Source organism: Alnus glutinosa, chromosome 13 (assembly GCF_958979055.1).
Source record: "Alnus glutinosa chromosome 13, dhAlnGlut1.1, whole genome shotgun sequence".
NCBI lineage: Eukaryota > Viridiplantae > Streptophyta > Magnoliopsida > Fagales > Betulaceae > Alnus > Alnus glutinosa.
The window spans coordinates 1,338,359-1,358,242 of NC_084898.1; the positions used below are offsets into that span (position 1 = coordinate 1,338,359).

Here is a 19,884-nt window from a genome sequence, read left to right on the forward strand (position 1 = left end):
GATTTCCTACATTTTCAGAAAAAATTGTAAATTCTAAAATTACGAAATTCGAAACGTTCATTGCATCGAACGGCATGAAAAATGCCATCCATTAAAAAAGTGGCATTTTTCAAGCCTTTCGATGCAAGGAGTTACCTAAATTCCATATTTTTAGAAAGTTTGAAATTGTATGGGTCTCGATCCTTGTAGTGGTATGTTGCATATTGTTTGTTGCGTAACATAAATTTTATTATTTAATGATTGAAATGCTGCATAATTTTTTTTTTAAAAAAAAATTGTAATAAATGTTCACTCTCGTGTGTATTAACCAACTAATCTCTCTATTATTCTCGTGTGTACATATTTTTTGAATACTAAATTATTATTATTTTTTAATGGAATATATGACACGTGGCAAGTGTATTATAGGAATATAATAAAAAGTGGTCTTTTTGGCACACTTTGGTAGTTTGATGTGTCACTTAGCATACTTAAAAATTCAAATAACTATTTTAAAATCGATTGATAGTTCAAGTGTCTTTTATTTTTTTTATTTTTTTTTATATATATGTTTTGAAAATAAATAAATACTAAGTATGTTAATTATGAGAGTTAATTGAGAATTTTCTAGAGTACTCTTAAGAAACAATAGAAAATATTTTTAAATGTTGGAGGAAGTGGAGAAAGATTTTGATTACACTTATTGTAATGGGTTTTCTCGCATTTAAGGGGAAGTTGGGATATTGCCCCGCCTCCCCCTCCACGGTTAATGTCTTTGATCGGTGCAGGTCACCGCATGGGGGGCTCCACATGAAAAACTTCCTCCAATCAAAAAAGCGGCAAGCTGATATTGTCACTGCAAAAGAACAGGCTCAAGGTGTTTACGAGATGGAGAAATGCATGATTGATGGTCCACCAACCTTCTTGCCTGTTCTTCAATCCTTCGTAGCTTTAGCCTTGGAACTGACTATAGGTAAGAGGTTATAAGATTCTTTTTCTTTTTTCTTTTTCTTTTTCATAAATTCAATCTATTAAGCTTGCATGTTCTTCAATCCTTCGTAGCTTTAGCCTTGGAACTGACTATAAGTAAAAGAGTTTTTTTTTTTCTTTTTTTTTTTTTCTTTTTTTTGTTTTGTTTTTTTTTTTCTTTTTTTCATAAATTCAATCTATTAAGCTACATGTATTCAAAATGCATATGATTCTTATATAATTTTTAATAGAACATGTATGCATCTGAGAATTGCATATGTACAGTTTAATAGATTAAATTAGAAAAAATTCTTCCAACTTAATTTAAAGAAAAATTAGAACTTTCTTTATTAATGTGTTTGATGAGTACCAAATATTGTATATTTGGACCCCTTAATTCACATTTGCTAAACCTTTAGCTTTGTTATTTTTTAATGTTTTTGGTTAGTTTTTGTATTTTGGTATTTTGCAGATCATGGAGAGAAAACGGTAATTTTAAAGTGAAAAAAATGCAAATTTTGGAAGTCAAAATCGGATTGGATTAAATTTTAGGTTCTACGCAAGTCATATTATTTTGACCATAACTTTCATTTCAAGTATCGGATTGAAGTGAAATTAGCGGTGTTGGAAAGATAATTGAAAATGATAAAAATCATTGTGAAATATAATTTTTCTAATTCGAAAGTCTGCTATGTCATAAATGTCCCGCAATATAAGAACGCGAATTTCTTTGTTCCTGGCGGCTGCAGACACTCCAAACTCTAACATTCTTTTCTCTTATTAGGTGTTTTAAGTGGTAGATGTGACATTTTGAAAATATGGCCATAAACCTTAGCATTCTTTTCTCCTATTAGGGTTTAGAGGGGTAGATGCGTCATTTTGTAAAAGTTGAGTTTAACCTAATTTTCTACTATAATTACCCATGCTAGGCACCACTTAGGACATCCCAACATTGTACATAGCAGCAATTTGGTTATTTGGCTTTTATTCTTTGTAAGTTTTTATTTTTATTTTCTTAACAAAATTTAGTATTTTTTTTTATTGATGAGTAGCTAATTTTTCAACTAAAGTTGGGGATGAAACCTCACATTTGATAATACCTTCATTATTGTTATTTTATCTTATGCAACTCCAATATTTATCAAATTATTGTTCAAGTCCAATATTCAATCAATTGATTTATGTCTTTTAATTGAATGATTATTTACCAAAAGTTGAATATTCAATTTGTTTTAACTGATGGATACATCGAATGATTTGGTTGAAAGAGGATATTCTTGTGATTTGTTTATCAAAACGGATATATTGGATGATTTGATTTCAATTGGGTATTCGTTGTGATTTGTTATTAAATTGGATTCATTAAATGATTTAATATAATTTTTACGGAACCTTGAACAATAAATATGTCTTAATTGTTTATCGGGTGTATGAATAAAATACAAGAATGTGTTATTTGATAGGATGAGGTGGATTCTAAAACCTTAGTTTTTTTTTTATTGATTGTTTTTAATTCATTTTTTATTTAGTTTATTATTTTACGAGTAATGCTACACATCATCCCCTTGTCCTCCTTTTGTCCTCCCAAATTTAATGTGGCTCTTAAAATCACCATTGAATTTATGATAGATTATTATTAAATTTTGATCCAATGGTGATTTTAAGAACCACATCAATTTTGGGAGGATAAAAGGTGGACAAGAGGATGATGTGTAGCATTACTCTTATTTTACATTATAAAATCCCAAAATTCGGAACTAGGTTAAAATAGAATTAATTTAAATAGAAATTAATTTTTGCAGCACAATTCCCTCCTCGTACTTGCACATATACTATATTGCAAACGATTTGTGTGCTTGTGAGTATTAAAATTTGCACATCAATGTTTTAGCGGGTGTTTTTTTTTTGTTTTTTTTTTGAAAAAATATTCTGATTTTACATAAAGATGAAAACTGATTTTTTTTTTTTTTAGGAAAAATGTAAAATCAGTTTTTATGGTGGGCGTAAATTACAAATCTCTTCCTGTCGTATCAAAGTTAATTCAGATGTCTCTAGCTGGAGTTAAATTTTGTTAAAACATTTGTTAGTGATTCAGACAATAAATATGAAAGAGTCTTAATATGGCCCACCTGTCTAATCATATTTTGGTCATTGATGGGATTGAATTAATGGGATTTTAAGAGACAAATTAAAGAAAATGGAAAAAGAAAAAGTTGACATGATTTACACGTTAAGTGATTTACACGTTAAGGTTGAGGGAAGCATCTCAAAACCCCGCATCATTTCTCTTGCTTTTTATCATATGCTGCATTACTCCACTTTACACTCAAACTAAAATTCGATATTCTTAATTTGTATACAATAACCGCATCTAAGCTTTCTTTTGCTTTTCCTTATTTACTTTTGAAATTTTTGTTTGCCCTCCATAAAAAATGAAAAGTAATTGTAGAATAAAATTTGCCACATTTTGGTGTTCATAAGGAGAATATCGTTATAAAAACATCGTTAAGATAACATAGAATTTGATGTGAACCAACTAGCAAGTAGCAAAATATAGAAAGGATAAATTGAGTAGGTTTGTAAAGGGAACCTATTAAATAATGCTTCTAATAATCAAGAAATGAAACTTATATACAAAGTTGTTTAGATCTCACGACAACACAGCATGACTAGCTCATGAGTCAGAATTTGACTTCAACTAGTGATCTTTAATTGGAATTATTATAAATTCATGTAATAATCACCGATGTTCACGGTGAATCCACGAAGAACACCTACTAAATGATGCTTGAACTAGTTGAATCGAAACATACAAACAAGCCTATAAGCAACCAGATCATTGCAAGCCATCTGGGTAAGGCCTACTTTACATCACAATCTCCCAACTCCTAATTTGTTCCCAAATTCGCCTTTCCTATATTAGTTTGTCACATAAAGCTTATTCAGAGCTACAACAAATGCTATAACAAAATAAAAATAAATAAACCAACCAAAATGAATAAGAGAGAGAGAGAGAGAGAGAGAGAGAGAGAGAGAGAGAGAGAGAGTGAATTACCTGCTTGCTAAGCAGCCCTTGAGTGAAATTTTAAGTGGGTCTGTTTGCAATTGCGTGTTAGAAGTTGAAACCTTCACCAAAAACTGAAAAAACAAGACCTTTTCGTCAAAACCCAACTAAAGCCTCATAATTCATAAACAAAACGCTCCCAGAATAAGACACAATCCCACCGGCCAACAATGAGGGAAGATATTCTTGTAAGTCACATACTGCAATAGGGCAGATATAAATGAGAATTGGAAGCGGTTGTACCTGGATTAAAAAAATAATAAAAATAGTCCAATAAAATTATAAAAATAGTTTAAAAATTATAAAAATAGTTTGATTGTATCACAATCGATTGAACTACGTGCAAAATTTTGGTTTAGCGCCATTGATTCCCACTTTTCTTTTTATCTAAACGGCGCCATTTGCAATTTCCCATTTAATTAACTTATATGTTAATATATTTCTAAAAAAATTATTATTTTCTTATTATTTTATTTTTTAAAATGGGAAAGATGCACATCAATTCTTGTGATTGGCCTAATTTATCCCACAATTTTAAATGCCACATATCTAGTGTGTACTGCAAAGATAAAAGATTACCAACTTGACTCATAATCGCAGCAAGACAAAAATAATTTTTTACTTTTGACAATAACAAAAAAATAATTTAAAAGTATTAAATATTTACATTAGTCCTGAGAATACAATATTTACATTAGTCCCAAAAAGGCAAATATTCTCCTTTATAAGCATTGTTAGAGTAGTCTTATTATTTGTCATAATGCACCCCCGTTAGACCGAGGGTGACCGGTTGGAAATTTCCCTAAAAAATAAGGGGATAATTATAATTGTTGACTCTCGTGGTTACGGACTAACCCAAAAAGTAAATGGGCCTTGTTGGACCCGAGTGTAATGCCCCGCTTTTACAAAAAAAAGGTAAGTGAAAATTTTGAAGTTATATATATATATATATCCGCTGCCAATTCGTAACTTTGATGATGTCGTAATGTCATATGAAAATTCGAAATTTTCATTTACGTTTTTTTATAAAAGTGGGACGGTATACCGAGGGCCAATGGGACCTGACAATGACAGGAATCCAACCAGTATCGTTAAGGTAGTATGTGAACATTATATTATTAGTTGCATATATATAGGAGATTGGATGGGTGGGAATTAATAGGATTTTAAGAAGCAAATTTTTTTAAAAAAAAAAAATGGAAAAAGAAAAAGTTGACATTGTTTACACTTTAAGATTGAGGGGAGCATCTCGACACCCATCATCATTTCTCTTGCTTTTTATCATATGCTGCATTTCTCCACTTTACACTCAAACTAAAATTCGATATTTTTAATTTTTGTACAATAACCAGTCTACGCTTTCTTTTGATTTTCCTTTATTTACTTTTGAATTTTTTGTTTGCCCCCTCATAAAAAAGAAAAGTAAGTTTATAATAAAATTTGCCACATTTTGGTGTTCATAAGGAGAATGTCGTTATAAAAACAGCGTTAAGAGAACACAAAATTTGATGTGAACCAACTGGCAAGTAACAAGGATAAATCGAGTAGGTCCGTAAAGGAAACCTATTAAATAATACTTCTAATAATCAATAAATGAAACTTATATACAAAGTTGTTCAGTCTCATAACAACACATAATGCCTAGCTCATGAGTCAGAATTTGACTTGAGTTAGTGATCTCTATTTGAAATTAATATGGATTCATGTAATAATTACCGATCTTCGCTAATATTTATGTTTAATTCTTATATATATTGAGGAAGATCAAAGATGTCTCGTGAGTTCATCATCAACAGTCTATGTATTAATATACAGATTAATCCATAATATTTTAATTAAAAAGTTTTAAATATTTAGATTAGCCCCAAGAATATGTTTGGGGATACTGAAAGCAAGTTTTGTTGGCTTTTCTTCTTTGTCCACTTGCTTAATTTGCATCACTTCTCTTACTTTTATCTCATGCATTTACTCTCAAACTAAAATTTGATATTCTTTATATACAATAACAAGTCTAATATTGATTTTCTTGGGTTTACTTTTGATTTTGGTGTGAATAAAGGAGAATAATGTTTTTATAATTAATTAACACGAAATTCAATGAATTGAAATAAAGTCATCAATAAGTATTCGGTAAGTGCATTCAAAGCCAACCTAGTGCTTTGCTTGCCTCTTTGATTTTATTTATAATAAAGATATATCTTTATTCCAAATTTTGTAACTTTTGTGTATGGTACATTTTGATTACATTAAGATGATCATTTTTTGGGTCAAAATTGCCCTAAAAATTCCAAACTATTGAAACCAATGGAAGGAAGATAACTATAGATGCATGTTTTAGTACTCTCATCAATACATTTTAGTAATTTGTTTGTCCAAACTTACCTTTTAGTAATTTCATTAATACATTTTTCAGCTGGACCCACCAAGTGCTTTATTCATGCATGGTTTAATTGTAATATATTATTCCTTTTTGGTTGTGGCCTTTATATCACATTTACGGTATTTACTATGTTTATTATTTTTCAATAAACATATACGGCATTATGGATATTTCCATTAATTTAGATTACCGTAAATATGGAATCGGTATTATGGTTATTTCTATTAATTTAGATTACCGTAAATATGGAATCGGTTAATTGATTTTAAAATCAATTAACGATATTGTTTCCTTGATGGAAGGAAACAAATACGGTGTTTACCATTTTGAGGGTCCCTAACCTAGCCTATAAATAGAGTGCCTGTGTACACCATCAGTACAGCCATCAAGCAATAGGCATAGGTTAGAAGATCCCTCAAATAATCTTTCTTGTTCTTCAGATGGATCGTGGAGACGCTTGAGCAAACATGGCTAGAGGTAAGCCTGAATCCTGTTTATTCGTTTTCCGCTGCGCATGTTAGATTAAATAATATGTTGATTATTTCTAACATGTGGTATCAGAGCCAGCCTCTGTGCTATTTTGCTCAGCATATAATTTTACTATGCGTTATCAATATTGAATCAAGTATTTTTTATTGGTTATCAATATTGAATCAAGTATATTCTATTTGGTATTGTTCACTTCTGTTTGTCAATATTGTTTGAGCAATATTTCGTCTTTTGTGATATGATAGAAACGCATTAGCGATTATTTTGTGAATATTTGTTGTTCACGTACTGTTTGTGAAAACCCATAAATTTGATATAACTATTTTTTGTTTTATCACTATTCTGTGTATTGTGATATACTGCCTAATTTTGAGTTGTTGTAATCTTGATATGGGTATTTTCATAAAGGGGTGGCGGCTAGGGTTCCATTTTTAGGGTTTTCAACCCATCTGGAACATTACGGGTCGGGTTGGTTGGTGACTGGGTAGGGTTTCGACCCATTAAAGTTTTTGGGTTTGATATATTTTCGGGTAGGATTTTTTAAAACCCATGCAGTTTTGGGCTATTTAAGTGGGCTGACCTAGTTTGGGTCAGCATTATACATAGACCTAGAGGCCTGACCCGATTAAGTGGGTTGACCTAATTGCCAAATACAGTAGCCCATTTGGAGTCTTGTGACCCAAAAGCCCAACCCAATATAGTAGCCCAATACAGATACCCAACCCAAATTAAGTGGGTTAACCCAATTGGGTCAGCCCAATACAGCAACCCTTTTCAGTAACCCATCAAGTTCCTTTTAAAAGGGGAATTTAGGCCTTATGGTGTTTAGAACCTGGGTTCACCAGGTGTAAAGAGCCTTGGCCACTTACTAAACCATTAGGCCATGTGTTTTATTATGTCCTCATATTAAAGTTTTATTCCCTTTATTATTTACAGTACTGTGTATTAAAATTATTGTTTATTTAATACATGAATTGAGGAATATATATTTTAAATTTAAATTGTTTAAATATAAATTGTTTGATGCCTAGACCTAAGAATAATTAACAATACCATATATACTGGTGTGTTTACAGTAATATCTAAGAATGCAATGTCGGGGAAAGTTCTGGCAAGGAAAGTCTTGGGATTTAAGTGTGTCCGGTGTGACCCCCCTCACTTTCCTGGGAGCTCATCTGCTTGCACCTTGGAAAATGCTGTTTACCCCTTTTAAGTATTGGTTTGTTATATTCCTGGGGATATTCAGGGGGCATCTATAAAGTTGTTAGATGTTAATGAAGTAGCAATTATCATGATAATTTTGGGAGAGCCACAGCATCCCAATTTTGAATGACAATTGCATCAAGATTACACACACGTAATTATCATAATAATTATGGGAGAGCCAAAGCATCCCATTTTTGTATGATAATTACATCAGGATTACACGCATGAACCTCATAAAGATATATTAGATGTTCATGAATTACAGCGTGATTATTATGATTTTGGGAGAGCCAAAGCATCCTAATTTTGTAATAATTGCATAAGGATCGTACACATGAACTTCATATAGAAAAATTAACATCGTATTGTAATTAATTCATAAATTTAATTACCTATCCCCAAAGGGAAGTTTTTATTTTTGTGACTTAATTAGAATAAGATAACAAATTTAGTATTAAAAGTAAAATTTCTTTCGGTTGCCCAAAGGTACGAAGAATTTTATTTTTTAATATTTAAATTTGCTTTAGTCTTATTAATAAAGAGTAAATTTCATGCGTGATGCAACCTTTGCCCAAAGGTAGGTTGAAATTTACTATTTAAATTGGCATTGGCTAATTTAAAATAAAGTTGATATCGTCTTGTAGTTAATTCATAAATTTAATTACTTATCCCCAAAGGGAAGTTTTTATTTTTATGACTTAATTAGAATAAGATAACAAATTTAGTATTAAAAGTAAAATTTCTTTCGGTTGCCCAAAGGTACGAAGAATTTTATTTATTAATATTTAAATTTGCTTTAGTCTTATTAATAAAGAGTAAATTTCATTCGTGATGCAACCTTTGCCCACAGGTAGGTTGAAATTTACTATTTAAATTGGCATTGGCTAATTTAAAATAAAGTTAATTCATAGCATTAAAGTATTTATTTTATTTTTAGGTTATTGCAGCTATTCATATTACTCTACCTTGGTAGTTTCATATTCCAATACATTATGCTAATATTTTTCTGACTAAAAAATATTAATATGCTTATTCATTTGGGGTGTTAAAAATTTTGGTGCTCCGTGTGGACAAATCACCTACTCCCGCGGAATTAAGTACGCCACGTGAGATTATTAAGCATGAACGGTGGGAGTGATTTAATCACTTAAGTTAGATGTTCATGAAATCTCATGTCACTAAAGTCATCAGGGATTTATTCCTGAATGTTTTAGAGCCAAAGTTTTATAAAGGTTGTTTATGAACATTTAGTAAGTTCAAACAAAACTTGGCCAGAACCCTAATAGAAAAAGCTTTAAGGACAAACCTTTTACAGTTTCTAAAGTGTTTATAATATCATTATAGGAATGAATGATATTATAGCTTAGCTTAAGTCCCTAAAGATTGAGATTTTTTGAGTCATTATTGGTCATTTTATTTTTGAATTCTCTCTTCTAAGTGTAGAATTTTATCTTGTAACACACGTAAGGATAAATGGTTAGTAAATAAACTTCTAACCATGTGTGTTCAAGGATATGAGAGAATCCATAAAATGTTTACATGATTACTCATGTTAAGGGAAAGACCGATAAGTGCAATCATGCCCAACAATTAAAGTATGAGAATAAGGTGCCAATAAAGTATTATGGCAATCAAGATACCTATTTCTCATGCAATAAGAAAAAAATTAAGGGCATATATAGAAAGATTGCGTGAAGTATGAGAAATGACTTAAAATAAAGATAATCTCATATATCTAGTATGTCGTGAATCTCTTTTAGTGACTCATTCAAATATGTTGTGGATTGATTATGGTTTAACAATCCACGTTGTCAACACAAATGCAGAATCTTTTTAAAAGTGAATAACACGTGTTTATAATTTGAGCTTGTTGGGATCTATAGGTTAATTTTAAAATTCAGTTATAATTTTGACCTCAAAAATGATTTATATTCCATAATCTTTTTGAAATATATTTTCTAGTTTGGCTTGTTAAAAATTTCAATTTTTATTTTAAACTTGAAATTTTTCTTATTTTTGGTGGAATATTGGTTGGGGTTTATTTAAAGTCTATTTAAAATTGACCTACATCCCAATTTTTGAAACAAAATTATTTGTTTATTTCTGCATACTGATGTTGACGTAAAGTAGAGTCTTTGAGAATTTAAAATGCTATGGTTATGGCTTTGGAGATTGAAATATATCTCCATACAGTAAATAAAAGTCGGTAATTTACTGACTTTGATTCTTGTGTGGACTGCATAAGGGAAAGCATACCAACAAGACCATTAGAGGTGCCAAAGAGAGCCTTTTAAAATTCTTGAGATCATGTACATTGAAAGGTGTTAACCTTTCCATACTCATTGCCTAAATGGTCAGAGATATTTTTATCTCTTTTAGTGATGACCATATAAAGTTTATGTATCTCTATCTTCTAAATATTAAAGTTGGGGTATTGAATGTTTTTAATACCTATAAGGAAGAAGAAGAGAAACAATATGAAGATCATAAGATCTAATATAGGCATAGAGTATTAAGGTAGGTACACACAAAGGGGAAATGATTAGTAATACTAAACTGCTATTACCCTTATAGAGTAAAGCTTTGAAGACCGTTGTGTATATGTTAAACAGGATTTCATCTAAGGTTGTCCTTATGACACCTTTTAAAGTATGAAATAGATGGAAGCTTAGTTTACATTATTTACACATATGGGGTTGCCTTGCTAAAGAGAGGATTTATAATCCTCGCCTTAGGAAATTAGATTCAAGGACAACCAGTGGATCTTTTATAAGCTATCTAGTAAACTTTAAAGGGTTTTAATGTTTTATTATCCTTCATATAATCTTAGGGTTGTTGATTGTAAAATTTCTAGAGGATGCAGAACCTAGTGGGAGTGCTCATTCACATAAATTGGAATTTGAGGAAGCACTAGAGTTGGCCAAGTCTCCTCCTCATAGAGGATGAATGATTGAATTCAGGAAAAATCAGATTGATTATCCTGAGCCACAATCATTTCTAGAACAACCAATTCATACAGAACAGGTTCAAAAGTCTATTCTCCCATTGCAAAATGCAGAGGAAGTAGAATTAAGAAAATCCTATAGAATAAGTAGATCAACAATTCTTAGTGATCATGTTGTATACCTCCCAGAGTCTGATGTTGACATTGGACATAAAGATGATCCAAATTTGTTTTCACATGCTATGAATGGAGAAAACTCCTCATTGAGATTCAGTGTCATGAAGTGAGAGTTAAGTCCATGGCTGAAGGGTCGAGCTAGACTCGTAGCCAATGGTTTTACTCATAAGGAAGGCATTGATTATCGTGAAACATTCTCTCCAGTGTCTAAGGATGGTTCATCAAGATGATCATAGCATTAGTAGCTTATTTTTTATCCAGAGCTACATCAAGTGGATGCGAAAACAACTTTTCTGAATAGGGATCTTAAGGACGAGGTTTACATGAAACAATCAAAAGGTTTTATAAACAACAGTCAGAAAGCTTGCAAATTAAAGAATTCTATTTATGGGCTGTGATAGATCTCTCAATGGTAAGATACTTTTTACAAGGTTATTGTTTATAGAAAACCTTGTTGATTAGTATATATACCTTAAGGTCAGTGGGAGTACAGTAATCTTTCTAGTCCTATATTTCCAAGTGATGATTTAGATTTGCTACATAAAGTTCATTTCACAAAACTTTGAAATGAAGGATTTGGGTGAAACCTCTTATGTCTTTTGACATAGAGATTCACAGAGACATAAAGAATATTAACATTGTCTCGGAAGGCCTACATTGAAAAAAAATTTGGAAAAAATTTAGAATGAAGGATTTGCACATTCAGTAGCAATTAAGAGGGACTAATTAAATACAGATTAATGTCCCAAAAGGTATTGGAATAAGGGCAGATGAAAAGTTTTAAGCGTCTGCATTATACATAACCATATGACTGACAATAAGTATATTGAGTCAATAAAGTGCTGCAAATAAAGCCTTGCGGTATATGCAAGGAACCAAGAAGAACAACTTAACCTAAGGATACACTTTCCATTTGAAGGTGGTTAGTTGTTTAGATTTGAGTTTGCTGATTGTGTAGATAGTAGAAAGTCTACTCTAAGGTATATATCTTTTTATTGAAGGATAGATCCTAGAGATGCAGTTTGCAGACTATAGTTGCTACGTCTACCAAGAAAGCTAAAAGTCTAGCGTGCTATGAATTTGGTACACAGGCATGAAGGTTGAGACATTTGTTGAAAGTCTCAATCTTGTCGATTTTACAGTTAGACCATAAAGATACTCTGCGGTAATTCTACTATAATCTTCTTTTATAAGAATAAAGAGTAGAAGCAGAAGTAAATCGACATTAAGTATCTCAGTACGAGAGATAACATTAAGAGATATAAAGGGTCTATTGAGCATATAAGTACTGAATTAATGATTGCGGATCCCATGACTTAAAGTTTACCGGTAAAGAAAGAATAAAGTCATGCGGAATATATGAGACTTATTAATTCATTTTCACTTGGTTTGTCTCTTTTTGGTCTATAGACATAAAGTTATTGTAATAAAGATTTTTTGTGCACATTTGTTATTTTATCCATGAGGATAAATAAAGTTGGACCCGAATGACTTATAGGAAGTTCATTCATAAAGCTTGATTATCCATAAGGTACTCATGTAAGGAGTGTTTTACATCGTGATACATGGAAGGGACGACCTAATTTTATAATGGTTTTACCGCCATGATTCGTGTGAAACATTTCTTAACTGAGTTGGAGGATTCCATAAAAGATTGGCCAAAACTAAAGAACCTAATACCATATGGTCATGTGTTATAAAGTCCAAGTGGGAGAATGTAATATATTATTCCTTTTTGGTTGTGGCCTTTATATCACATTTACGGTATTTACTATGTTTATTATTTTTCAATAAACATATACGGCATTATGGATATTTCCATTAATTTAGATTACCGTAAATATGGAATCGGTATTATGGTTATTTCTATTAATTTAGATTACCGTAAATATGGAATCGGTTAATTGATTTTAAAATCAATTAACGATATTGTTTCCTTGATGGAAGGAAACAAATACGGTGTTTACCATTTTGAGGGTCCCTAACCTAGCCTATAAATAGAGTGCCTGTGTACACCATCAGTACAGCCATCAAGCAATAGGCATAGGTTAGAAGATCCCTCAAATAATCTTTCTTGTTCTTCAGATGGATCGTGGAGACGCTTGAGCAAACATGGCTAGAGGTAAGCCTGAATCCTGTTTATTCGTTTTCCGCTGCGCATGTTAGATTAAATAATATGTTGATTATTTCTAACATTAATACCTCCCTCTTTCTCATCGTTGTCATGAAATTAATTGTAAAACTACAATAGCAACAGCCATAGTCAAGATAAAGTCAACGAAATCTTGTCCGTATGCTCTCAGGAAAAGAAACACACACAATACAAATGCAACATATTAATTTTCCTTTGAATTACCTTGAATAAATTATATAATTAAAGAACAATAAATTACATGATAAATGTTATAATATAAATTAAAGAATAATGATATATACCACATTTTTAATTTTTAATCTTATAACTATTCCACAATGTTGATGTGAAAGTCTCAACAAACTCTTGAATTTTTTTTAACAATGACTGATTCAATGGTTGATTGAGACTTACACATCAACATTGTGAGATAATATGAAGTTATGCTTTAATATGGTACTAGAAAAAATGTTTCGAATTCAAACCCTTAGTCCATAGTTAGGTGGTAAATTAACAGTAAACTATGGTAAGCAAATTTCAATGTGATGAACTATACATTTGCAAACTAGGTTATTCCTTGTAGGATAAGGATTTCCTACAATTTTAAAAAAAGTTGTAAATTCTAAAATTGCGAAATTCAGGACATTCCTAGCATCGAACGACTTGAGAAATGCCACTTATTTTGTAGGATAAAGATTTCCTACAATTTCAAAAAAGTTGTAAATTCTAAAATTGCGAAATTCAAGACATTCCTAGCATCAAACGACTTGAGAAATGCCACCTATTTTGTATGATAAGGATTTCCTACAATTTCAAAATTAAAAAATTAAAAAAAAGAATCTAAATTCTAAAATTACGAAATTCGAGAGGTTTTTTGCATCGAACGGCTTGAAAAATTCCATATTTTTGCCGTTCGATGCAAAGAACAACCTAAATTCCATAATTTTAGAATCTTTGAAATTGTAGGGGTCTCGATCCTTGTAGTGGTATGTTGCATATTGTTTGTTGTATAACATAAATTTCATTGTTTAGTGATTGAACTGCTGCATAATTTCTTTTTTGAAAAAACAAATTATAATAAGTGCTCACTCTCACATGTATTAACCAGCTAAGCTTTCTGTTTTTCTCACTGTGTACATATTTTTTTAATGGAATATATGGCACGTGGCAAGGTTATTATAGGAATATAATAAAAAAATAGTCTTTTTGCCATACTTTGGTAGTTTGATGAGTCACTTTAATACACTTGAAAATTTAGAAGATTATTTTAAAATCGGTTGTTAGTTCAAGTAGTTTTTTTATATTTTTTTTAAGAAATAAATACTGAATATGTTAATTATGAGAGTTAATTGAGAATTTTCTAGATTTTTAAGAAACAATAGAAAATATTTTCAAATGTAATGGGTTTTCTCGCATTTAAGGGGAAGTTGGGAATGCCCCGCCTTCCCCTCCACGGTTAATGTCTTTGATCGGTGCAGGTCACAGCATGGGGGGCTCCACACGGAAAACTTCCTCCAATCAAAAAAGCGGAAAGTTGATACTGTCACCGCAAAAGAACAGGCTCAAGGTGTTTACGAGAATGAGAAATGTATGATTGAAGAAAAGGATGCAAGAGACCAAGATTCTAAACCACAAACTTCTTGCCTTGGAACCGACTATAGGTATATAAAAGGCTATAAGGTTCTTTTTATTTTTCTTTTTCTTTTTTTCCTTTAGCTTTTTTCTTTTTTCTTTTTCTTTTTCATAAATTCAATCTATTAAGCTTGCTTGTTCTTCAATCCTTCGTAGCTTTAGCCTTGGAACTTACTATAGGTAAAAGGCTATAAGGTTCTTTTCCTTTTCTTTTTTTTTTCTTTTTTTTTTTCATAAATTCAATTTATTAAGTTACATGTATTCAAAATGCATATAATTCTTATATAATTTTTAATAGAACATGTATGCATATGTATGTTTTGAATACACATCAGTTTAATAGATTAGATTAGAAAAAATTCTTCCAACTAAATTTAAAGAAAAATTAGAACTTTCTTTATTAATGTGTTGTGTTTTTTGTTTTTTATTTGAAAAAATATTCTGATTTTATATAAAGATGAAAACTGACTTTGTGTTTTTAATAATGTTTTATGATTGAATTGTTTGTTATTATTACTTTTTTTTTTTCAGGAAAGAAGAAAAATTTTAACAAAGGAGAGAACGAAAGCAAGATATTTAAGAATATCTTGTAAATGTAAAAATTAGTTTAGTGATGAAGATCATGTCAATTATAAGTATAACTCAAACCCAACGTATTATGTGGGCTGTTTACAAACACATAATTTACTGTTTTTATATCTATTTTTCTCAACAGTAAAGTTTCATGTGCGCTCAAGCACTTTAAAAAATTATTTTTACATATAAAACGAATAATGAGGTTGTCTCTATATACTTTGGGATTGTAAGAGATATTGTTGATAGGGCCTTTGATTTTTATTTTTTTATTTTTTTTTATTTTTAGGAAAAATGTAAAATTAGTTTTTATGGTTGGCGTAAATTACAAATCTCTTCTTGTCGCATCAAAGTTAATTCAGAGGTTCCTGGGATATTCTAAAAAAACAATTTAGTTCCTACCAAGAGTCAAATTTTGTTAAAACATTTGTTAGCGATTCGAACAACAAATGTGAAAGTCTTAATTTGTATGGCACACCTGTCTAAGCATATTTTGGCCATGGATGGGTGGGAATTAATGAGATTTTAAGAAGCAAATTAAAGAAAATGGAAAAAGAAAAAGTTGACATGGTTTACACGATAAGGTTAAGGGAAGCATCTCAAAACCCCGCATCATTTCTCTTGCTTTTTATTACATACTGCATTACTCCACTTTACACTCAAACTAAAATTCAATATTCTTAATTTTTGTACAATAACCGCATCTAAGATTTAATTCTTTTGCTTTTCCTTTATTTACTTTTGAATTTTTTGTTTGTCCCCCATAAAAAAGAAAAGTGTACAATAAAATTTGTCACATTTTGGTGTTCATAAAGAGAATATCATTATAAACACATCGTTAAGATAACACAAAATTTGATGCGAACCAACTAGCTAGCAAGTAACAAAATACAGAAATGATAAATCGGGCAGGTTCGTAAAGGGAACTTATTAAATAATACTTCTAATAATCAAGAAATGAAACTTATATACAAAATTGTTCAGTCTCTCAACAACACAGCATGCCTAGCTCATGAGTCAGAATTTAACTTCAGCTAGTAATCTCTAGTTGGAATTAATATAAATTCATGTAATAATCACCGATATTCACTAATATTTATGCTTAATTAATTATTATATTATAAGATGATTTTACATTTCAAAAAGTCAAGTTACAAGCATTTGATTAATATTGAGGAAGATCAGAAATGTCTCGTAAATTCATTAACAGTCTACGTATTAATATACAGATTAATCTATAATATTTTAATTAATTTTTTTTAATATTTTGATTAGCCCCAAGAATATGTTTGGGGATACTGAAAACAAGTTTTGTTGGCTTTTCTTCTTTGTCCACTTACTTTGCATCACTTCTCTTGCTTTTATCTCATGCATTTACACTCAAACTAAAATTCCATATTCAATTAACAATTCTAGACCTACAAGCTTGATAGATTTGTAATGACAAAATGGAATAATTTAGGCATCCAGATGATTATGGACAGGATTGATTAAAAATATAGAAATAACCGATGACAGATTGCTATGGATCCAGATTTTAGTAATTTCATCAAATACATTTTTATCATCCTAACGATAATGGCCATCCAAGGAATAGATAACTATATATATATATATGGATTCAGGTTTTAGTAATTTCATCAAATACATTTGAGTAATTTCATTGCCCATGCATATACCTTTTAGTAATTTCATTAATACATTTTTCAGCTGGGACCCACCAGCTACACCTATCATCTTTATATCGCATTATCTCTCAATTCTAGCCACCTCTCCCTCTCGGTTGTGTCGTGTGCTTTGACTATCATCTTGGACTAGCACGTGTAAGATCTTGAGAGAGATGGAGTGCTGTCCTCATGACAGTTTAACTCTTGCGCACCACTTGATATACAGAGAAGAGCTGAAAAAAGACGATGAGAAGAAAGTTGATTGCAGGTGGTGCGGCAAACCAATATGGGGTTCCGTCCACAAATGCGTGGAATGTGGTTACCTCCCTGTTCATAGATACAAATCAACCCAGCATTGCTTGGACTTCACAGAAAAGCTGGAATTAAATGATGGCAACAACCAAGTTGTTCGCTGCATGTGCGACGAACCAGTACTATTGGGTGTTCCCGCCTACAAATGCTTCGTCTCTGAATGCAGTGGCTTCGTCATTCACAAATCATGTTCCGATCTATCTCAGAAGATAAATCACCCTCTGCACCCAAACCATACCCTTTCTCTCAGGTGGTGGCCTTTTAATGAACATTGTGATGTTTGTTGTACATCTCACAATAGCTCTTTCTTTTACTATTGTCATTCGTGTCGTTTCAAACTCGACATCAAATGTGTTAATCGCTTCTCAATTAATCCTAACGACTGTCACAAACACGAATTATTCCCCATTTGGAAGCAGGTCCAGTTCAATTGCGATGCTTGTGGAGAGGAAATCATGGACTTCGCCCGCCTATGTAGTATCTGCCAACTCTTTTTTCACAGAAGATGTGCTGAAATTCCACGCACAGTCAAAATTATGATACACAATCACTTCTTCAACCTCATCTATTCTCCTCATGAAATCAATAAGTGCGATGACATGTTTTGTAGAATCTGCGGCAACAAGGTGAATACAAAGTATGCAGTTTACTCTTGTCAGAAATGTAGTTACCATGTCCACACGGAATGCCTAAGACGTTTTAAGGATAAACACAGGGAATTGCCTGGAACTAGTGAGTTGGTGCCCAACAATTCCGTTGGACGTTCAACTCATTTAATCAAGGCGCTCAATCAAGCAGACGACGAAGGACCTCACCCTGAGGAGATCCAACATTTCAGCCATGATCACAAACTTAAGCTAATCCTCCGCGATGACGAGGTCAATGATGGTAAGCTTTGTAAGGGGTGTACGGAATTCATAATTTCGGCCCCGTTCTACAGCTGTGTTCAATGCCAATTCTTTCTCCATACTCGATGTGCTGAACTTCCCAGAACAATTAAGCAACACCGACTTATCAACTTTATGACGCTCACCCTCCTCCCACGGGCAACTACCAAGAGTGGCGTGTTCTTTTGTGATATTTGTTCTCGTCATCATCGTGGCTTCACCTACAAGTGTGCTGAAGTTGGTTGGCGGTCCTTTGATGTTCAATGTGGTTCAATTCCGGAAACGCTTAAACACGAAGGTCATCAACATCTCTTTTGCCTTGCTGAAGAGTCTCTAAATAGAAAATGCAAAGCTTGTCCCAAGGACAACAGGGAGCATGTATTCGTATGCACCAGTTGCGATTTCATCTTGGGAATCAGATGTGCAAATCTTCCGTTGGTGGCGAAGCATAAATATGATACACATCTCCTCAAGCTCACATACGCTGCTGAGGATGATTCTGAAGAATATTATTGTCTAATTTGCGAAAAAAAAAGAGACCGTATGCACTGGTTCTATTACTGTGAAAAATGCGACTTCACCGCTCACCCTGAATGTGTTATTGGGAACTAGCCATGCATGACAAATGGAAGTACCTACACAAGTGAATATCATCCGCACCCTCTCAAATTTGTCCAGAAGAAGACTAGAGACTTCCCCGAATGTCATGTCTATGGATATGATTTAGATAACGTGGTCCTAAAATGTAGTCAATGTAAATTCAGTGTCCACCATCCTAGACCTTACTTCCCTGATTGTTTGTGGATGCTAAGTGAATCTGAATTTGAATCTAAATTTGAACCTGAACCTAAACTTGAAGCTAAGTGAACAATCAGCTAGGTTGTTTGTGCTGCTTTGTTGTTTTTTTTTTTTTTTGGATGTTTGTTCCTTGGTGGTCCTTGCTAATGCTTTCCCTCTTTGTATGTTGTTTATTTTAATTCAATAATTGTTTATTTTAAGCTTGATTTATCTCTCTTAATCATTCTTTAATTATATTTGTTCACATTTTAAAAGACCCAAAATAGAAAAGATAATTAATCCACCAAGATATATCATTTTAGATACTCCAATCCCCTAAATTGGTAGCATTTTTGTTTTAATTTTCCTCTTCCAAATTGTTGTTCTTCAATTGCTTTGGTGCGTACCCATCTTTTGTATCAAGATTTCATATGTTCATAAGGATAGCAAAGAATTGGAGGCATCGTTTTTCCCATTCTCATAGCTGATGATGTCCATGTGTTAAATGTAAAACTTAATTGATTGTGGACCTCATGCTGGGCATAAGCAAGGCCCATGACAAGACCCTTGTACATGATGCCACACGTTACTGGGCCAAACTTAGGCTCTGTTTATTTCGACGTAAAATATTTTCTGTTGAAAAATGTTTTAGGAGTTTGGCAGGTACCAAAATTTACAAATATTTTTTCATTCA

The 19,884-nt window shown here is 31.9% G+C and overlaps 1 protein-coding gene across 1 annotated transcript; it reads left to right on the forward strand.

The window, feature by feature from the left end:
* Nucleotides 1–687: 687 nt before the first annotated feature.
* On the forward strand, nt 688–19,363 carry LOC133854526 (uncharacterized). The gene is made up of 3 exons (XM_062290764.1): nt 688–959; nt 14,764–15,003; nt 17,441–19,363. Exons 1-3 carry the CDS (start codon nt 688–690, stop codon nt 19,023–19,025), a joined length of 2,097 nt encoding a protein of 698 aa, XP_062146748.1. The 3' UTR covers nt 19,026–19,363.
* The last annotated feature ends 521 nt before the right edge of the window (nt 19,364–19,884 follow it).